The sequence below is a fragment of the Hyperoodon ampullatus genome (assembly GCF_949752795.1).
Source record: "Hyperoodon ampullatus genome assembly, chromosome: 10".
NCBI classification, from domain to species: Eukaryota; Metazoa; Chordata; class Mammalia; order Artiodactyla; family Ziphiidae; genus Hyperoodon; species Hyperoodon ampullatus.
In genome coordinates, this window is record NC_136923.1 from 84958919 (window position 1) to 84980321 (window position 21403).

The window sequence follows — 21403 nt, forward strand, 5'->3', positions numbered from 1 at the left end:
CTGGGAAGATCCCACATGCTGCGGAGCGGCTGGGCCCGTGAGCCATGCCCGCTGAGCCTGTGCATCCGGAGCCTGTGCTTCGCAACGGGAGAGGCCACAACAGTGAGAGGCCCGCGTATAGCAAAAAAAAAAACAAAAAACAAAAAACTTAACTTAAATTCATATAAATTCCTATCTGGAATACATTAAAATGAAACTACCCAATTGTATTTTAAGCTTGTGCTTAAAATATGACCATAAAGAGGAAGTAGTATTAACAGATAGAAAAAAGCAGTAGTCTGGGCATCGGGAGACCTGGTGCTGACTCAGTATACTCTGTGACTCGAAGCAACTTTTCAAGCATTCTGCACATCAGTCTCCTCATCAAAAAAAAAAAAAAAAAAAAACAAAGAACAGTTGGGTCAGAGAATCTCCAAGTCTCTTTCAGCTCTAGAGCTCAATGTTTGTCAGATTGGTTGGAGAGGTTGGTGGGAACCTTTAATTGGAGTACATGTACTTGTAGGTGAGTGTACAGTAAAAATTGCCTTCTGTCAAGTCTTGGAAATCTTACACAACAAGAGAGATCAAATAGAAAATGGTCCAAACTCCAGGTCAACCAGGTGGCCACTCCGTTTCTTCAGCTAAGATCTGAGTGTAGAGCCCTGAACTGAACTCCTGATATCATCCAGATGTTAGCAGGACTGGAAAGCCTTCCAAAGCACAGCAAAACTTTTTGACTCACCTCCTAGAGAAATGGAAATAAAAACAAAAATAAACAAATGGAAACAAATGAAACTTAAAAGCTTTGCACAGCAAAGGAAACCATAAAAAAGACGAAAAGACAGCCCTCAGAATGGGAGAAAATATTTGCAAATGAAGCAACTGACAAAGGATTAATCTCCAAAATTTACAAGCAGCTCATGTAGCTCAATAACAAAAAACAAACAACCCAATCCAAAAATGGGCAGAAGACCTAAATAGACATTTCTCCAAAGAAGATATACAGACTGCCAACAAACACATGAAAGAATGCTCAGCATCATTAATGATTTCTCACTATTCATTAGAGAAATGCAAATCAAAACTACAATGAGCCACATCTTCTTTATCCATTCATCTGTTGATGGACATTTAGGTTGCTTCCATGTCCTGGATAGCACAGGTAGATCAGCTCAGTGCTTTGTGACACCTAGAAGGGTGGGACAGGGAAGGTGGGAGGGAGGGAGTCACAAGAGGGAAGAGATATGGAGATATATGTATATGTATAGCTGATTCACTTTGTGATAAAGCAGAAACTAACACCATTGTAAAGCAATTATACTCTAATAAAGATGTAAAAAATAAATAAATAAAATAAAAACTACAGTGAGGTATCACCTCTCACCAGTCAGAATGGCTATCATCAAAAAATCTACAAACAATAAATGCTGGAGAGGGTGTGGAGAAAAGGGAACCCTCTTGTACTGTTGGTGGGAATGTAAATTGATACAGCCACTATGGAGAACAGTATGGATGTTCCTTAAAAAACTAAAAATAGAACTACCATACGACCCAGCAATCCCACTACTGGGCACATACCCTGAGAAAACCATAATTCAAAAAGAGTCATGTACCACAATGTTCATTGCAGCTCTGTTTACAATAGCCAGGACATGGAAGCAACCTAAGTGTCCATCGACAGATGAATGGATAAAGAAGATGTGGCACATATATGCAATGGAATATTACTCAGCCATAAAAAGAAACGAAATTGAGTTATTTGTAGTGAGGTGGATGGACCTAGAGTCTGTCATACAGAGTGAAATAAGTCAGATAGAGAAAAACAACTACCATGTGCTAACACATATATATGGAATCTAAAAAAAAAAATGGTTCTGAAGAACGTAGGGGCAGGACAGGAATAAAGATGCAGATGTAGAGAATGGACTTGAGGACACGGGGAGGAGGAAGTGTAAGCTGGGACAAAGTGAGAGAGTAGAATTGACATATATACACTACCAAATGTAAAATAGATAGCTAGTGGGAAGCAGCCGCATAGCACAGGGAGATCATCTCGGTGCTTTGTGACCACCTAGAGGTGTAGGATAGGGAGGGTGGGAGGGAGATGCAAGAGGGAGGAGATATGGGGATATATGTAAATGTATAGCTGATTCACTTTGTTATAAAGCAGAAACTAACACACCATTGTAAAGCAATTATACTCCAGTAAAGATGTTAAAAAAAAAAAGCACAGCAAAAGCCAACATGTTTCCTGGTGATGACGTTCTCTTGTTGGCAACTGGGCATCTATTTGGGTCCACTGTAACAAAAAAAGAAAATTTCAAAACTCAGATGGGGTGATCTTGTTCTCAGAATTCTAGAGCCATTTGGTAAGCAGAAAACTATCCTGACTGGCTTTCTGAAGCCTAATTATTGTTCCTTCAAAGACACTGAGTATAAAATAACTACTAATTGTTTAAAAAATCACTTGATAAATATGGAAAATCATAAAGAATTACATGACCACAGTGTGTTCTGTAACCCAGAAATAGCCATTGCTGGCACTTGTGTGAATCCATTTCTCTCTTCTTGGATGTGTGTGTATCAACACAGGCATAGTGCTTGTTTTGTATACTAGAGTACAGGCATTTCCTTAATATTATTGCATATCTTTGAAAACATTATTTTAATAAAGTCCACTATAAGAATCTATTAAAATTGACTCACCAAACCCTTATGGTTAGGTTAATTTGTCTCCAATATTGTGTTGTAATAATACTGCAAAGCATATTTTTGAACAAAATTGTTCACCTGTCTCTTTCATTATGATCCTCCATCCTCCATTCTTAAGTGTGCAGATAAGTCTTGTTAAATTTATGTGCAGAAAGAATGCAAAGTTTTGAATGATGCAGTATAAGCATGATATATGTGTTTGTGAGGTCATGGATGCTTCAGTTTAGGAATGACTGCAAAACTTATGATATTCTTAGCATGAGGATTGTACCTAAAAGAAATAAATGTATGAATCCCCAAATATTGGGGTACAGATATCAAATTAGATGTGTCCATTTCACGGTCATGAATTCCCTTTACCTGTCAAGTAGCTGGATTTATTCATAATTATAGTAGAAAGCCCTCATTCAGGTGATTTGAAGAACTTTTCAGCCCAGTAAAGTGTGCAAATTATGTTAGCAAAGACAAGAATGAACATTTTAAAACATTAAATACTACTAGTATTATATATATGTGTTATGCAATGTCATTCTTCATGTTCAAAGAAGGAACCACGGGACATTGCTCTGGTCGTGCAGAAAGATGTACAGAAACATGGTCAAAATGAAAGAAAGGGCTGCTCTGGAACTTTCCTCCCCAGCTCTTGGGCTTAATTTTCCTGTCTTCTGACCTTGCTTCAAGCCATAATATGCCTTACCTTTGCATGGTTCTCTGTGGTTTGCAATTTTCTCATTCAGTTCTTGCAGCACCACTCAGAAAGGAGATTTATTTTTATTGAACAGACAAGGAAATGGCCAATTAGAGAATTTAAATGACTAGCTCTACGTCACTTAGCTGGGACTTAGCCAGATTTCTTATAAAAATCGAGTCCTCTGTAAGCATAGCAATAAGGAAGCATACGGCAAAATGTAAATCATATACCTGTGTTGGGTCAAAATTTCATTGATGCTGAGAGAATGCAACATTAACACAAGAAAATTATTTGTGTGTCTTGTTTTGGATTGTTCTTCTTCCCCATAGATAAAAGCCCATCGTGGTAAAAGAGATTGAGGGCAGAGGGAATCTCCCCCACAAAGTGTGGTACCATTTCCCAGAGGAGCCAAATGGATGAGAAGCCTTCCACCAGGAAAGGTAAAGCCACATATCTCTCTCTCTCTTTAAAATTTATTTATTTGGCTACACCGGCTCTTAGTTGCGGCACTCAAGACCTTTAGTTGCGGCATGTGGACTCTAGTTCCCTGACCAGGGATCGAACCCGGGCCCCCCTGCATCAGGAGCATGGAGTCTTAACCACTGGACCACCAGGGAAGTCCCAAGTCACATCTTGTATTTGCAGGCTACATTATGGACGAGTGGAAGCTTTATTTCCACATCCTCGTTCTCCATTCCTTCTCCTTTGTTTTTTATCAAGCCTCCCTGTTGTGGAGATTCTCCCAGTATAACATTGGACCAAATCCAGCCCCTCATCCTGTTACCTGCTACTTTTTCCTTAGGGAGCCCCAATGAGGTATCTATGAGAAATTACGTCAAATGATCACTGAATCCCAGGACATAAGGAATGGAATGAGTCCAGAAAAAGTCATTTTAAACAAACCCCTAACCCATATATGAGTTCCTGCTACAATATCTTTGCTATGTAGCTGGTTATTTCCCATGAGCTTTGGAAAAGTCCAGTAATAGGGAAATAATTATTTTGCAGGCAACCAAATCTCATCCCTGAGCCTATTTGGCCATTAAAAATTATTTCTCCCATTATATATATATATTTTTATATGTTTATCTGTTTCTTCACAGGTTCTCTCTTTGTTTCTATTTAGTCCCATTTCTCCAAATGTGCAAAAAAATTTAATCCATCATTCACATGGGAACCCTTTCAATATAGGCCCATTGTTCCACTTCACGGGGACCTAAAAGAACTTGTTGCTCTTGTAACAGAATGACAGTTCCTCCAGTACCATATCACCTACAAACAGTAAAAATGGTTCCCCATATTAGTTTCTTTTAAGCTGAATATATGTGAAGGCAGAGCCTAGTGACATACAACAAAAATACTTCCAAGTGAACATTACACTAAGGAGTTAGTGGTTGTGCTCATTTATACACTATGTATCAGGTATTTTAAAAGAGAACCCTTGGATGTTCACTTAATTCAAAGGGAGCTCTCTAAGTATAAACTTCCAAGCTTTATGGTAGATGAATAAGCAAAACAGATGGGACCACAGACTTGAGACTAGGAGACTCAGGTTCTGTGACTGGCTCTTCCCCCATCTTCCTCATTCACTTTATTTTGGAACAATGTGACATAAATGCCTTCATTTAATTTTTCTTATATTTTCATCTGCTTCCCACACCTCTGAAAAAAGGCCATATTTGTTTTACTTGATGGTAAAATCCCCGATTTATTGTCTTGAAGCCAACTAAAGAATATGACAAAGAACAGTTGTCGTTATGATTATTTCGGTGAAAAAAGATAGTGGGACTGCATGAAATCATCTGTAGTTTTCTCAGACTTAGCAGTGGGAGAAATGGAAAGAAGGTGATCTCAGTCAGGATACTCACTGCAGACATCTGTGTTATTCTCTAGTTCCTGAATTCTGTTCATTACGCTATGGACTGGCTCTCATCATGCACTTCTCAAACTTTACTGTGATAACCCAGCGTGTGAGTCTGAGCATTGCAATCATTGCCATGGTGAATAGCACTCAGCAGCCTGGTTTATTCAATGCCTCCACAGAAAGATCTCTTGCATTCACCCTCAATCACTCCAACAGATCCACCAAGGAATTTAATTCGGGAGTAAGTATAATGGAGAACAAGGCTCTTTGTTGAGAGGGAAAAGCCAGTTTGAAAGGAAGAATTGTATCTTGATTCTGTGGCATATAGAAGCATGAATTTTCAGTGGCAAACTAAAAAGGACTGGAAGTTCTTTTCTTTGAGATATTGCTTACCTCTGTGATTAAAATAGTCTCACTGAGATTATTATGATTACAAGGTTGGGGGTGGGGACTATAGGAAAAAATTGTGAACACTTCTAGAAAGGAATAGATTACTGGGTATCTTCAATGAAAAACTAGGCACTAGGATATATCTATGCATATCCTTCTGCCTGATTCTAAGCAGGTCTCTGTACTTTTCATAGTCTTTGAGCCATTTTACAACTCAGTAAGTTCTATATAATAAATAGTAATGCAAAAGATTCTTGCCCAAAGCTCTGCAAATGAATTTTCTTCTGTGAAAAATCAATTGCTACTCTCCTCCACTTGCCCCTCAGTTGAATAAGCCAGTTTTGCTATATATTTAAAATCTATTTCAGCATTACTTCCCACTTATAAATGTGGGGTCTTTGAATTCTCCTTTGGGCCAGTTGTAACATCTTACCAATTCCCCCATTAATCAATGAGTTAAATAAAATCTTTATTACATGTTCATTTTTTATTTGTATAAGAATCATGATTATAACCCATTTAAATTTTTTCTTTAAACTAACATTTTTTTTACATTTCTAAAGTCATCCTCATATTTCATGATTTTGTTACCTTGGAGTCAGCTTTTTTTATAATGACCTCTCTGTCTCCAGTCTTTCTTCCATCATTCATTCTACACATTCACACACCTGTGCTTAAGAATCCAGAATACCTTCAAGTCGCGAACTCCTCTCTTAAGATGCTGTACTTCTCCAGAACCTGGGCCCACTTCTCAGCACACTCATATCTGCTGTCAATGGCTCAGGGAGAGTCTTTGCTCTGAGCAAGTCAGAGTCCCAGTTAGTTTCATTGGGTATCATTCCAAATACTGCAAGTCCACTTTTGCTGTTTTTCTTCAATAAGAATGAGTTTTCCTATTTCTCTTTACACAAATCATAGGCATTCTTCAAAGAACGGTTCAAATACTTCTTCCTTCCTGGGACCTTCCCACATTGTTCTTGCCTCTTCTTAAAGTCCCTATTTTACTGCCATTCATCCTCAAACTTGAATTCTGACATGAGTCATATATCTTGTATTATTTATAGTTATTTTAAGTGGACAAAATATTTCATATTTTACATTTTTTTGCTCTTTACTTCAATTTATACCATGATGCCATGTATCTAGTGGTCTACCAAAATTATTTATTGGGTTACATCAGAAGAAAATGTGATCTTATTAATGTGTAATATGTGTTTTAGGAAGTCACCTCTGCTAGGGCAGACCATGATTCCTAAACTTGATTTTAGGGACTAATTTTGATCAACATTCAGTAAAGATGTGTTTTCCTTATTTTTTGAAATGAGAGTCAGCATGTCACCTGAATTATTTACTAGAACCAAAATAGTTAAAAGAAGCTCTTTCACCATATTTCATTTACATCTTCCTATCAACTACCTATGTAATCATTTCTTTATCTCTTTTCTTCTTCATTTCTCTATTCTTTTTCCTTTTCTTCTTCATTTCTCTATTTTTTTCTCCCTCTGAGAGGAGCAAATTAGAGATATAATTGGTTGTTTGGAAAAGGTGGAATATTTGTTTGGTAAAAAATGGAGGAAAACCAAAATTGATATTTTATAGGAGGGTCAAAACCCCAAGCAGCTCTGGCTATAAATCAGAATTTTTATAAAAGAAATTCTTAGCAAAGAATTTTCCTTTTTTTCCCCCCAGGCCTCTGTATATGAATGGAGCCCAGAGACTCAGGGTATCATCTTTAGCTCCATCAACTATGGGATAATACTGACTCTGATCCCAAGTGGCTATTTAGCAGGGATATTTGGAGCAAAGCAGATGCTTGGTGCTGGTTTGCTGATCTCCTCCCTTCTCACCCTCTTTACACCACTGGCTGCTGACTTTGGAGTGATTCTGGTTATTGTGATTCGGACAGTCCAGGGCATGGCCCAGGTAGCCGATTACTTTCTCGTTCTGTGTGGGATATGGATTCCTGAATTCTACTAGAGATCAAGAGTCTTAATGATTTTCATTTCAGGGAATGGCATGGACAGGTCAGTTTACAATTTGGGCAAAATGGGCTCCCCCACTTGAACGAAGCAAGCTCACCAGCATTGCGGGATCAGGTAAGGATATACATATAGATCACAACTTTGTAATCTCCTTCACCCTATTACATCTTTCCTTCTATGCATAGGATGGTTTGAGGGACAGGGAGAAAAGTGCTGTAAAAATATTCAACAATGTAAGACAGTCACATAAAAAATAAGACAGATACATCTGTGCTGTAAAGCCACTAAGACTCAGAAGCAGAAAAGACCATTGTGAGCATTGTGAGGGTAGACAGAAAAGCATTGTAGGGAAAAGTTTAGAACTTTAAGAATTTGCAAAAATACAAAAAAAAAAAAAACCAAGTAAACTGTATAAACACCATTTTAGCAAAGATATGCAAATGAGAATTAAGACTATCAGTGGTAAGGAGATAAATCAGTCTGGAAAGTAGAGTTTCAAGAGCCCACAATATTCTGAGTTCTTTACTCTTCTGAGCTAATATTCACAATATCCCTTTGAAGATAATTTTTAACTCTCATTTTCTTTTCTTTTGAATTTTATTTTATTTATTTTTTTATACAGCAAGTTCTTGTTAGTCATCCATTTTATACACATCAGTGTATACATGTCAATCCCAATCTCCCAATTCATCACACCCCCACCCGCACCCCCCGCTGCTTTCCCCCCTTGGTGTCCATACGTTTGTTCTCTACATCTGTGTCTCTATTTCTGCCCTGCAAACCAGTTCATCTGTACCATTTTTCTAGGTTCCACATATATGCATTAATATACAATATTTGTTTTTCTCTTTCTGACTTACTTCAGTCTGTATGACAGTCTCTAGATTCATCCACGTCTCTACAAATGACTCAATTTCGTTCCTTTATTGGCTGAGTAATATTCCATTGTATGTATGTACCACATCTTCTTTATCCATTCATCTGTCTATGGGCATTTAGGTTGCTTCCATGACTTGGCTACTGTAAACAGCACAGCAGTAAACATTGGGGTGCATGTGCCTTTTTGAATTATGGTTTTCTCAGGGTATATGCCCAGTAGTGGGATTGCTGGGTCGTATGGTATTTCTATGTTTAGTTTGCTAAGGAACCTCCATACTGTTCTCCATATTGGCTGTATCAATTTACATTCCCACCAACAGTGCAAGAGGGTTCCCTTTTCTCCACACCCTCTCCAGCATTTGTTGTTTGTAGATTTTCTGATGATGCCCATTCTAACTGGTGTGAGGTGATACCTCATTGTAGTTTTGATTTGCATTTCTCTAATAATTACTGATGTTGAGCAGCTTTTAATGTGCTTCTTGGCCATCTGTATGTCCTCTTTGGAGAAATGTCTATGTAGTCTTCTGCCCATTTTCTGATTGGGTTGTTTGTTTTTTTAATATTGAGCTGTGTGAGCTGTTTATATATTTTGGAGATTAATCCTTTGTCCATTGATTCATTTCCAAATATTTTTTCCCTTTCTGAGGGTTGTCTTTTTGTCTTGTTTGTAGTTTCCTTGGCTTTGCCAAAGCTTTTAAGTTTCATTAGGTCCCACTTGTTTATTTTTGTTTTTATTTCCATTACTCTAGGAGGTGGATCAAAAAAGATCTTGCTGTGATTTATGTCAAAGAGTGTTCTTCCGATGTTTTCCTCTAAGAATTTTATAGTGTCCAGTCTTATATTTAGGTCTCGAATCCATTTTGAGTTTATTTTTGTGTATGGTGTTAGGCAGTGTTCTAATTTCATTCTTTTACATGTAGCTGTCCAGTTTTCCCAGCACCACTTATTGAAGAGACTGTCTTTTCTCCATTGTATATCCTTGCCTCCTTTGTCATAGATTAGTTGACCATAGGTGCGTGGGTTTATCTTTGGGCTTTCTATCTTGTTCCATTGATCTGTTTCTGGTTTTGTGCCAGTACCATATTGTCTTGATTACTGTAGCTTTGTAGCATACTCTGAAGTCAGGGAGTCTGATTCCTTCAGCTCCGTTTTTTTCCCTCAAGACTGCTTTGGCTATTCAGGGTCTTTTGTGTCTCCATACAAATTTTAAGATTTTTTGTTCTAGTTCTGTAAAAAATGCCATTGGTAATTTGATAGGGATTGCATTGCATCTGTAGATTGCTTTGGGTAGTATAGTCATTTTCACAGTATTGATTCTTCCAATCCAAGAACATGGAATATCTCTCAATCTGTTGGTATCATCTTTAATTTGTTTCATCAGTGTCTTATAGTTTTCTGCATACAGGTCTTTGTCTCCCTAGGTAGGTTTATTCCTAGATATTTTATTCTTTTTGTTGCAGTGGTAAATGGGAGTGTTTCCTTAATTTCTCTTTCACATTTTTCATCATTAGTGTATAGGAATGCAAGAGATTTCTGTGCATTAATTTTGTATCCTGCAACTTTACCAGATTCATTGATTAGCTCTAGTAGTTTTCTGGTGGCGTCTTTAGGATTCTCTATGTATAGTATCATGGCATCTGCAAACAGTGTCAGTTTTACTTCTTCTTTTCCAAATTGTATTCCTTTTATTTCTTTTTCTTCTCTGATTGCCATGGCTAGGACTTGCAAAACTATGTTGAATAATAGTGGCAAGAGTGGACACCTCGTCTTGTTCCTGATCTTAGAGGAAATGTTTTCAGTTTTTCACCATTGAGGATGATGTTTGCTGTGGGTTTGTCATTCATGGCCTTTATTATGTTGAGGTAGACCACCTCTATGCCCACTTTCTGGAGAGTTTTTATTATAAATTGGTGTAGAATTTTGTCAAAAGCTTTTTCTGCATCTATTGAGAGGATCATATGGTTTTTCTTCTCCAATTTGTTAATATGGTGTATCACATTGATTGATTTGCATATACTGAAGAATCCTTGCATCTCTGGGATAAATCCCACTTGATCATTGTGTATGATCCTTTTAATGTGTTGTTGGATTCTGTTTGGTAGTATTTTGTTGAGGATTTTTGCATCTATATTCATCAGTGATATTGGTCTGTAATTTTCTTTTTTTGTAGTATCTTTGTCTGATTTTGGTATCAGGGTGATAGTGGCCTCATAGAAGGAGTTTGGGAGTGTTCCTTCCTCTGCAATTTTTTGGAAGAGTTTGAGAAGGATGCGTGTCAGCTCTTCTCTAAATGTTTGATAGAATTCACCCGTGAAGCCATCTGGTCCTGGACTTCTGTGTGTTGGAAGATTTTTAATGACAATTTCAGTTTCATTACTTGTGATTGATCTGTTCATATTTTCTATTTCTTCCTGGTTCAGTCTTGGAAGGTTATACCTTTCTAAGAATTTGTCCGTTTCTTCCAGGTTGTCCATTTTATTGGCATAGAGCTGCTTGTAGTAGTCTCTTTTGATGCTTTGTATTTCTGTGGTGTCTGTTGTAACTTCTCCTTTTTCATTTCTAATTTTATTGATTTGAGTCATCTCCCTCTTTTTCTTGAGTCTGGCTAAAGGTTTATCATTTTTGTTTATCTTCTCAAAGAACCAGCTTTTAATTTTATTGATCTTTGCTATTGTTTTCTTTGTTTCTATTTCATTTATTTCTGCTCTGATCTTTATGATTTCTTTCCTTCTGCTAACTTTGAGTTTTGTTTGTTCTTCTTTTTCTAGTTCCTTTAGGTGTAAGGTTAGATTGTTTATTTGAGATTTTTCTCATTTCTTTTTTTTTTTTTTTTTTTTTTTTTGCGGTACGCGGGCCTCTCACTGCTGTGGCCTCTCCCGTTGCGGAGCACAGGCTCCGGACGTGCAGGCCCAGCAGCCATGGCTCACGACGCCAGCCGCTTTGCGGCATGTGGGATCTTCCCAGACCGGGACACTAACCCGTGTCCCCTGCATCGGCAGGCGGACTCTCAACCACCACGCCACCAGGGAGGCCCAAGATTTTTCTCATTTCTTGATGTTGGATTGTATTGCTGTAAACTTCCCTCTTAGAACTACTTTTGCTGCATCCCATAGGTTTTGGATCATCGTGTTTTCATTGTCATTTGTCTCTAGGTATTTTTTGATTTCCTCTTTGATTTCTTCAGTGATTTCTTGGTTACTTAGTCACGTATTGTTTAGCCTCCATGTGGTTGTGATTTTTACGTTTTTTTCCCTGTAATTGATTTCTAATCTCATAGCATTGTGGTCAGAAAAGATGCTTGATATGATTTCAATTTTCTTAAATTTACTGAGGCTTGATTTGTGACCCAAGATGTGATCTGTCCTGGAGAAGGTTCCATGCACACTTGAGAAGAAAGTGTAATCTGCTGTTTTTTGATGGAATGTCCTATAAATATCAATTAAATCTATCTGGTCTATTGTGTCATTTAAAGCTTGTGTTTCCTTATTAATTTTCTGTCTGGATGATCTGTCCATTGGTGTAAGTGAGGTGTTAAAGTCCCCCACTGTTATTGTTTTACTGTTAATTTCCTCTTTTAGTGCTGTTAGCCGTTGCCTTATGTATTGAGGTGCTCCTATGGTGGGGGCATATATATTTATAATTGTTATATATTTTCTTCTTGGATTGATCCCTTGATCATTATGTAGTGTCCTTGCTCATCTCTTGTAAAATTCTTTATTTTAAAGTCAATTTTATCTGATATGAGTATTGATACTCCAGCTTTCTTTTGATTTCCATTTGCATGGAATATCTTTTTCCATCCCCTCACTTTCAGTCTGAATGTGTCCCTAGGTCTTAAATGGGTCTCTTGTAGACATTTATATATGAGTCTTGTTTTTGTATCCATTCAGCAAGCCTTTGTCTTTTGGGTGGAGCATTTAATCCATTCACGTTTAAGGTAATTATTGATATGTATGTTCCTATGACCATTTTAATAATTGTTTTGGGTTTGTTTTCATAGGTCCTTTTCTTCTCTTGTGTTTCCCACTTACAGAAGTTCCTTTAGCACTTGCTGTAGAGCTGGTTTGGTGGTGCTGAATTCTCTTAGCTTTTGCTTGTCTGTAAAGTTTTTGATTTCTCCATCGAATCTGAATGAGATCCTTGCTGAGTAGAGCAATCTTGGTTGTAGGCTCTTCCTTTTCATCACTTTAAGTATATCATGCCACTCCCTTCAGGCTTGTAAAATTTCTGCTGAGAAATCAGCTGTTAACCTTATGGGAGTTCCCTTGTATGTTATTTGTCATTTTTACCTTGCTGCTTTCAATAATTTTTCTTTGTCTTTAATTTTTGCCAATTTGATTACTATGTGTCTCAGTATGTTTCTCCTTGGGTTTATCCTGTATGGGACTCTCTGCACTTCCTGGAATTGGGTGGCTATTTCCTTTCCCATGTTAGGGACGTTTTTGACTATAATCTCTTCAAATATTTTCTCTGGTCCTTTTTCTCTCTCTTCTCCTTCTGGTACCCCTATAATGCGAATGTTGTTGCATTTAATGTTGTCCCAGAGGTCTCTTAGGCTTTCTTCATTTCTTTTCATTCTTTCTTCTTTATTCTATTCTGCAGCAGTGAATTCCACCATTCTGTCTTCCAGGTCACTGATCCGTTCTTCTGCCTCAGTTATTCTGCTATTGATTCCTTCTAGTGTATTTTTCATTTCAGTTATTGTGTTGTTCATCTCTGTTTGTTTGTTCTTTAATTCTTCTCGATCTTTGTTAAACATTTCTTGAGTCTTCTCGATCTTTGCCTCCATTCATTTTCCAAGGTCCTGGATCATCTTCACTATTATTCTGAATTCTTTTTCTGGAAGGTTGCCTATCTCCACTTCATTTAGTTGTGTTTCTGGAGTTTTATCTTGTTCCTTCATCTGGTACATAGCCTTCTGCCTTTTCATCTTGTCTATCTTTCTGTGAATGAGGTTTTTGTTCCACAGGCTGCAGGATTGTACTTCTTCTTGCTTCTGCTGTCTGCCCTCTGGTGGATGAAGCTATCTAAGAGGCTTGTGCAAGTTTCCTGATGGGAGGGACTGGTGGTAGGTAGAGCTGGCTGTTGCCTTGGTGGGCAGAGCTCAGTAAAACTTTAATCCACTTGTCTGCTGATTGGTGGGGCTGGGTTCCCTCCCTGTTGGTTGTTTGGCCTGAGGCGACCCAACACTGGAGCCTACTGGGCCTCTTTGGTGGGGCTAGTTGCAGACTCTGGTAGGGCTCACGCCAAGGAGTACTTCCCAGAACTTCTCCTGCCAGTGTCCTTGTACTGACGGTGACACACAGTCACCCCCCGCCTCTGCAGGAGACCCTCCAACACTACTAGCAGGTATGTCTGCTTCAGTCTACTGTGGGGGTCACTGCTCCTTCCCCTTTTTTCTGATGAGCACACTACTTTTTGTGTGCCCTCCAAGAGTGGAGTCGCTGTTTCCCCCAGTCCTGTCAAGGTCCTGTAATCAAATCCTGCTAACCTTCAAAGTCTGATTCTCTAGGAATTCCTCCTTCCGTTGCCAGACCCCCAGATTGGGAAGCCTGACGTGGCACTCAGAACTTTCACTCCAGTGGGTGGACTTCTGTGGTATAAGTGTTCTCCAATTTGTGAGTCACCCACCCAGCAGTTATGGGATTTGATTTTATTGTGATTGTGCCCCTCCTACCATCTCATTGTGGCTTCTCCTTTGTCTTTGGATGTGGGGTATCTTTTTTGGTGAGTTCCAGTGTCTTCCTGTCGATGATTGTTCAGCTGTTAGTTGTGATTCTGGTGTTCTTGTAAGAGGGAGTGAGAGCACATCCTTCTACTCCACCATCTTGAACCAATCTTAACTCTCATTTTACAAAGGAGGGAATTAAAGTATGCAGAGATTAAGTAAATTTCCCAGAGACAAATAACTAGCTGGCAGTAGAACTGAGATTTGAGCCCCGGCAATTTGGTCTCAGAGTGCACACTCTCAATCACCATGCTACACTCCCCCACCAGAGCTTGTGATCATAAGGACTTGATAACTACATCACTGCTATTTGCCCCAACTGGTAGCACTGAGAATGTGTACTTGAAGAACAGAACTGAGGGTCATCAAGCCTCTCACTCTCCAGTCCAATGCATGGCTGCGTCCTGCAGATTTTTACTCCAAAGCCACTGTCCCGTGTGGCTCCTTCCATTGCAGTTGTCAACATCTCCTCTATCTACAAATGCTCAGTTGGTCTTCTCTCTCCTCTAGCTTTGTTTCCTTCAAACTTCTCATCAAAGCCAAGTTATCTCCCTAAAGCACAGACAGGGCATTTTTGCTAACCTGCTTGGGAATCTTCAGTGTGTGCCTTCATGATTACAGAAGACTGACCTCCTTATTGCATGGATACAAAGATGCTCTACCATTTGGTCCCAACTTGCCTTTGCGCTCAACATCCCTCTGTAAGCAATGCTCAGATTGTCGCATGTACAGTCTGCACTTAACTTCTCTCTGGCTCTATTTCTACTGGCTCATTTTCCTGGAAGGTCTTTTGCTCCCAGCTTCTTTTACCAAAATTCCATCCATCCTACTATTAGTTCATGTAAACAATTTGTGAATCTTATCATCAGTTTTAATTTTCTCCTCATGTATACTTTCAAAGGAAATTGTAGTTTTATTATCATATTTATATTCCACATTCTTTTTTTTCAAATTGCATATATTGGGACCCATTGAAGGGGTCATAAAATCAATTAAGTAGGTCAAAACCAGTATTTTTAAAATGAAAGTGAATAGAATAGAATGAAAAATTTTGGAGGGAATTGCACATGGTAAGACTAAGCATTGATTCATGAAACTCTTGTTTGGTGTGTGTGTGTGTGTGTGTGTGTGTGTGTGTGTGTATTTGTGTATGTATTGTGTTGCCATGAAAGATACATTTCTTATTATGGGTCTCTGAAAAATATGTTCAGACTCCAAGGTCTACATTGTGTTACACTTATAATAGTGAATTTTGTTCACGTTTTTCTCTGCAACTGGGCTGAAATCCCCTTGAGGTCAAGGACTTTATTTTATTAGTTTTTGTAAGAGTTTCCTTTTCTGTTGCCAACCTCATATTGCCCCTGCCAGAATGTAACTCTGATTATAAGGAAATACTGGTGGGCTATGTTTGCAGAGAGTTTCTATGACAAATAAAGGGATTTGTATTTGGTCACATTGGAGTTAAGGAGCCATTGAAGTGTCAGGTGGCATATTTTTATTATTTATTAATTCTAATAACTTCTCATGACTTTATTGGGGGAGATCTGTGAGCTGGAAGAAAGACTCTCATCACCCAGTAATTCTAAGTCTGCCACCTCTTTGTTGGGACAACATCCAGGGAAGTCACTCAGTCTCAACCTTTGCTATTTTCCTCAGTGTTTTTTTATCCCTCTTCTCTTCAGGGGCAGCGTTTGGGTCCTTCATCATCCTCTGTGTGGGGGGACTAATCTCACAGGTGTTGGGCTGGCCTTTTATCTTCTACATCTTTGGTGAGTCACTTTCTCTTAACTCCTAACACCTCCACTTCCCAGGCATTTGTTTTTATGCTTACATTACCTATCGCCCACATTCTTCCCATTTGAGAGAAAATGTCCATTGTTAAATGGAAGATGATGAAGAATGTTGAGGGTTGGTAGATTTCTTAGTCTAGTCTAAGAGATGACCATCTGCATGGTGCTGACTTCTGAGAAATCAGGAGTGTAGCCTTACACACCCACCCCAGGCATCTTCTGTAGAATCTCTGCCACCACGTCTGAAACACCAGGTCTAGTTGCTCTGTGTGGTTAACATGTCAGAGCTGGTGAAGCACATTTTCAATATGTCTTCATATTTTATTATAATTATTATTTCTACCAAGATGCCCTTAACCTATTTTCTACCAGGTGAATCTTGCAAAGCTCAAATTAAACGTACACCTCCCTATGGGGACTACCAAGACTTATCCCATCAGATTAAGTCTTTCTGTCCTCTATGATGCTTACTGATAATTTCTTTTCTAGGCTGTGTTGGCATGTAATTATTTATTTCCCCTTCTCCCTCTCCACTAGATTATGAAATGACCGAGGCAAGAAATTCATTCCATATTTTTTTATCACTTTGGTACTATCATAGTACCTGACTTATAGCTTTATAAATAAAAGAATGGATAAATCCAGTAATTAGAGGAAATTTAAAGAACATTAGTCCACAGAGTCTTTTAACATAGAACCTCTTCAGGTGACAAATCTCAGCAATGAGACAAGTTTCTATTCTCAATATGGTTCCAGCTAGGATGGCTTTCTCATTAATGATGCTAATCCCAGGTCATTTTTGTCCACACATGTTGATCAGGTACTGTCAAGAAATATTTTTCTGGAAATCCATAATGGATGAATTGTTTGAATACAAATAATACTGTCTTTTGCAAATGTGTTGGAAAATTTTCCTTGCCACACTCATTTTATGGCAGGTTGTTTTGTATATGGATGAATACTTTTCTCTTCAATCCTGACTATTCAGATCTTCTAAAATAAGACAGTAATGTGTGTATTAAGAAGTTGTTGCTAATGACACACCACGATATATCCACTGGAGTCTGAAGATTAACTAATCAGCTATACAGTGGTACGTTCATGCTCCTGCTCTGTCGAGAGGGCTCTGACATTGACAAATGGCACTCTACATTTAGTCAAAAGGAGATTTGTAGATGAGTTGAGATGAAGAAGTGGGAAACTTTAGGTCATGATGGTGGAACAACCATGAATTGATATGTGTGTTTTGGGGTGAGGTGTGCTACTTCAGAGGAAACTCCCTTCCCCTAGCACACAAATCTACCTGAAAACTAATTGGACACCAGCTTCCCAGGTAGCATTGGCTGTGTCTGCTGTCTCCTGTGGTTCATGGTGATTTATGATGACCCCATGCATCACCCATGCATAAGCGTCAGGGAAAAGGACCACATCGTGTCTTCACTGGCTCAACAGGTACAGTGCAGCCCTTCTACCTGTGGGCCATGCAGAGATCTCCAGGGTAGGGTGTGGGGCTCTCAGGAGAGGCATCCTCTGTCCTGTTCTAATACCCATACTGATTAGATATTTCCTTTCAGTCCAGTTCTCCTAGACGATCCATCCCCATAAAGGCTATGGTCAGATGCCTACCACTTTGGGCCATTTTCACGGGTTTTTTCAGCCATTTCTGGTTATGCACCATAATCATAACTTACCTACCAACGTACATCAGTTCTGTGCTCCATGTCAACATCAGAGATGTGAGTATGCTTCCTGTACTTCTATGAACATGATAATGGCAATAAGAACAAACAGCTCTGTGCTGCCTACTACATTCTGACTTTACACATAACTACACATATAACCCTCACAATGATTGAGAGACATTGTAATGATTTCCATTGCACAGGTGTAGAAATAGGGACATAGAGGGGAGATGACTTGCCCTGGATTACACAATTACTGAGTGGTAGAGCTGCTGCGGTATCTATGCAACACTGCCATACTAGCTGATGCTTCAATTTCCCTTAGAAATGAGTAGTGCTTTCCTCTGGAGACCAGTGTAATGCAAGTGCTGGCTCTCTTACCTGAGAAAGTGTGCTCCTCATGTGGAAAAGGATGCTAATTTCCTTAAAGCAACTCCAAGTTTCAGGAGGGTGGGCTAATTGTTGGTCTGTGTAACTGATAAAATCTGGTGCCATATGCACCTCTGTAACTACTCACTGTATACATTTCCTTCCTTCAGAGTGGGGTTCTGTCCTCCCTGCCTTTTATTGCTGCCTCAAGTTGTACGATTCTAGGAGGTCAGTTGGCAGATTTCCTTCTGTCCAGGAATCTTCTCAGATTAATCACCGTCCGAAAACTCTTTTCATCCCTAGGTAAGGATGGGGGGACTCGGTTAACCAATCCTTTTATCCACACATGGTCAGAGAAGTTTCCTGATGGTGTGTCCCCATTTCCAAGGGCTCCTCCTTCCATCGCTGTGTGCTGTCGCCCTGCCTTTTGTGGCTTCCAGTTACACAACAACTATTATTTTGCTGATACTTATTCCTGGGACCAGCAACCTGTGTGATTCAGGATTCATCATCAACACCTTAGATGTCGCTCCCAGGTAAGATTTTACCTGTTTGTTCCCCTCCCCCAGGCCCTTCCGGAGGTTTAGGCCTCAGTCTTCTTGCAACTACTTCTTGTTGTTGACATGCACAAAATGATGGCAGAGTAATAGCAAATAACTAGAAATGTCAGTATGTGGCCATGACCTAAGATGTTTTTAGAAAAACAGTGCCCAATCCTGGCCAGTAACAAGTAGATGAAACTTCCTTAGCTTCTCCACTAGAGATTAGACTGTGTGTTCTGGGAAAGAACCCACACACGTGTTTTGGAAAAGCTTCCAGAGTGTTGATGATATTAGCTACCACATATGTATACACCTGTCCTGAGCCAGATCCTATTCAAAGGACTTCTCATATATCAACACATCTGGTCTGCATAACTACATGTCCTATTGTTATTCTCACTTTATAAGGGAGATGATTGAGGCACAAGAAATTTAAGTGACATGCCTGAGGTCACACAAAGGCAGAGCCAGGATTTGGACCCAGGCTGTCTGTCCAGTGTATGTTGTCTCATCCACTGCACAAACTGCCTGCCATGCTGAGATGCTGGGATGGGAACCTGGGCTCCTGAGAGACAGAATTGTTTCCTAGTTGTTGAGTTGGTGGATAGGTGATTTCAGGTTTGGCAAACAGACATTGCCCTAACTATCTTGAAGTGAACAGAAAAAACTGCATTAGGCTAAATGACTTTGCTACTAGAGCTGAACTGCATTAAAGTTGAGTTGCTGAAAAGTGATAGGCAGCTTTCTGTATAAAATCATCTCCCCGCAGGTATGCAAGTTTCCTCATGGGAATCTCAAGGGGATTTGGGCTCATCGCAGGAATCATCTCTTCTACTGCCACCGGATTCCTTATCAGTCAGGTTGGGCCAGTTTATTGAACATCTGCAAGTGGCAGGTATTGTTTTAGGCACTGGGGATTCACAACAGGGCCTCTGTTCTCAAGTATTGTATGGTCTGATGGGGAAAAAAAGCCTGGTTGCCTACACAATTACTCTATTCTTAGGGGACTCTAAATCAGAGTCTGGTAGTTCATATTTCCCAGGGAAAGAGAAGTAAAAGCTGAAATTCTAAAAATGAATAGGTATTAGATTAATGAAAATGAGCAGTTCAGGCAGAGAAAATAGCACATATGACTTCCTAGAGGAACAAAAGTATGAAACAGCTCTTGGTTATGAACAGAGTGAATGATACATGTCAAGGATAAGAGATGAAGACACAGGATCAGAAGGGGATGGTTATGAACATTCTGTTCAGATTAATTCCAATTTCTAAAAAAAAAATCACACAATGGAAACCCAAAGGGTCCCAAGGCCAGCTTGAAGAGAGGTTAAATCTTGGGTGGAAAGAGAAAGGCTGTGACACAAAGCAGGGAGCATAGCCTGTGAGGATTGCTCAGTACCAAGTGTGGGCTGATAGGGAGGATGGAAAGGCAGAACCAGGCTGGGATGGCAGGATGACATGAGCCAACTTACAGAAAAAGATTTGTTTTGTTTTCAATGCATCTCTAGGTGATCTATTTTCAGGTTGATTTTGACCAAATTTCTAGGAATCCACTTTGACTATAATGTCAGAAATGAACTGTGACTTACAAGGGCTAGATGAGGAAAATCATACAGTCAGACCAAATGTAACTCACATCATATTGAGATGTCCATCCAGGCGGTTGGTGTGATTGATGTCAACAGTCAAAAACAAAACAAATCAGAGAGAGCACAAGAGTGAAAATCTTAAAGCTGTTGTTTTAGGCATAATTTAAAATGAGTAATACGATATTTTCAAGAATGTTGAGATCCAAATTTCTAGAAAAACATTAGTGTAGGTTAATTTATTTGGGTTTAAAGAAAAGTTCATCCAAGCCAGAACCCAGTGTTCATTTTAGCATCCTCTTGTTTCCATCAGTTTCATAAAACCTTCTTTGAGACTTCAAGGTGCTCAGTGGTTATTGCATATTGTCCCCTAGATTCTTTGTGATCAGTGTTGTAATATACAAAATGGAGGATTTCTAGAACTAGTGGAGAAGGAACTGTGAGGCTGATAATTCTGTGTATTTTTATTTTTTTTCTCCAGGATTCTGTGTCTGGATGGAGGAATGTCTTTTTCCTTGCTGCTGCTGTCAACATATTTGGCCTGGTTTTTTACCTCACATTTGGACAAGCAGAAATCCAGCACTGGGCCAAAGAGAGGACTCTTACCCGTCTCTGAGGATATAGTTGCAGATTTAAATGTAGTACTAAGCATTAACTTTTTCAACATTTTTTCCTTATCGTCATTCTTTTTTCATATTCTTGGCCATAGGCTCAGCAGTTCTCAATTTTGGTTACATGTTCTCATTTGGTTAGATTTCCCTGGGGAGTTTCTAAAACATACAGATGAATGGGCTCTACTCAGGAGATTCTGAATGAATTGGTCTGGGATAAAGCCCAGATATCACTAATTTTTAGACACTCCCCAGGATTTCTAACATGCAGCCAGGGTTGCAAACTGCTAGACAAACTTGAAACATCAATTCCTGTTGCCTTTGAATTTTCCTTTTTGTAAGAAACTAGATAAAAAGCTGTGTGAAAATAATCACTGATAAGTACCTTCATGAGGGCGATTATAGACACAGAGAAGATCTACTAGAACCAGAGTTGTATGTTCTAGAGATCAGCACAGAATTTTAAGGCAGTAATCCACAGCGTTAACATTTTTATTGTTTTTATACATTGAGAAACATGGATGTTTATGTGGTTACATTCTATTAAAATTCACATGCTAAAATTAAATGGGCCATTTAAAAATTATTTACATTAGGA

General features: G+C 39.0%; 1 protein-coding gene across 1 annotated transcript; it reads left to right on the forward strand.

The window, feature by feature from the left end:
- Positions 1-3740: 3740 nt before the first annotated feature.
- Positions 3741-20810, forward strand: SLC17A2 (solute carrier family 17 member 2; the record flags this gene model as incomplete). The annotated part of the gene is made up of 11 exons (XM_079712039.1): positions 3741-3822; positions 5276-5487; positions 7326-7559; positions 7645-7732; positions 15908-15994; positions 17349-17467; positions 17590-17751; positions 18237-18369; positions 18455-18602; positions 19378-19468; positions 20676-20810. The coding sequence occupies exons 1-11, from the start codon at positions 3795-3797 to the stop codon at positions 20808-20810; spliced, it is 1437 nt and encodes a 478-aa protein (XP_079568165.1). The 5' UTR covers positions 3741-3794.
- Between the last annotated feature and the right edge of the window lie 593 nt (positions 20811-21403).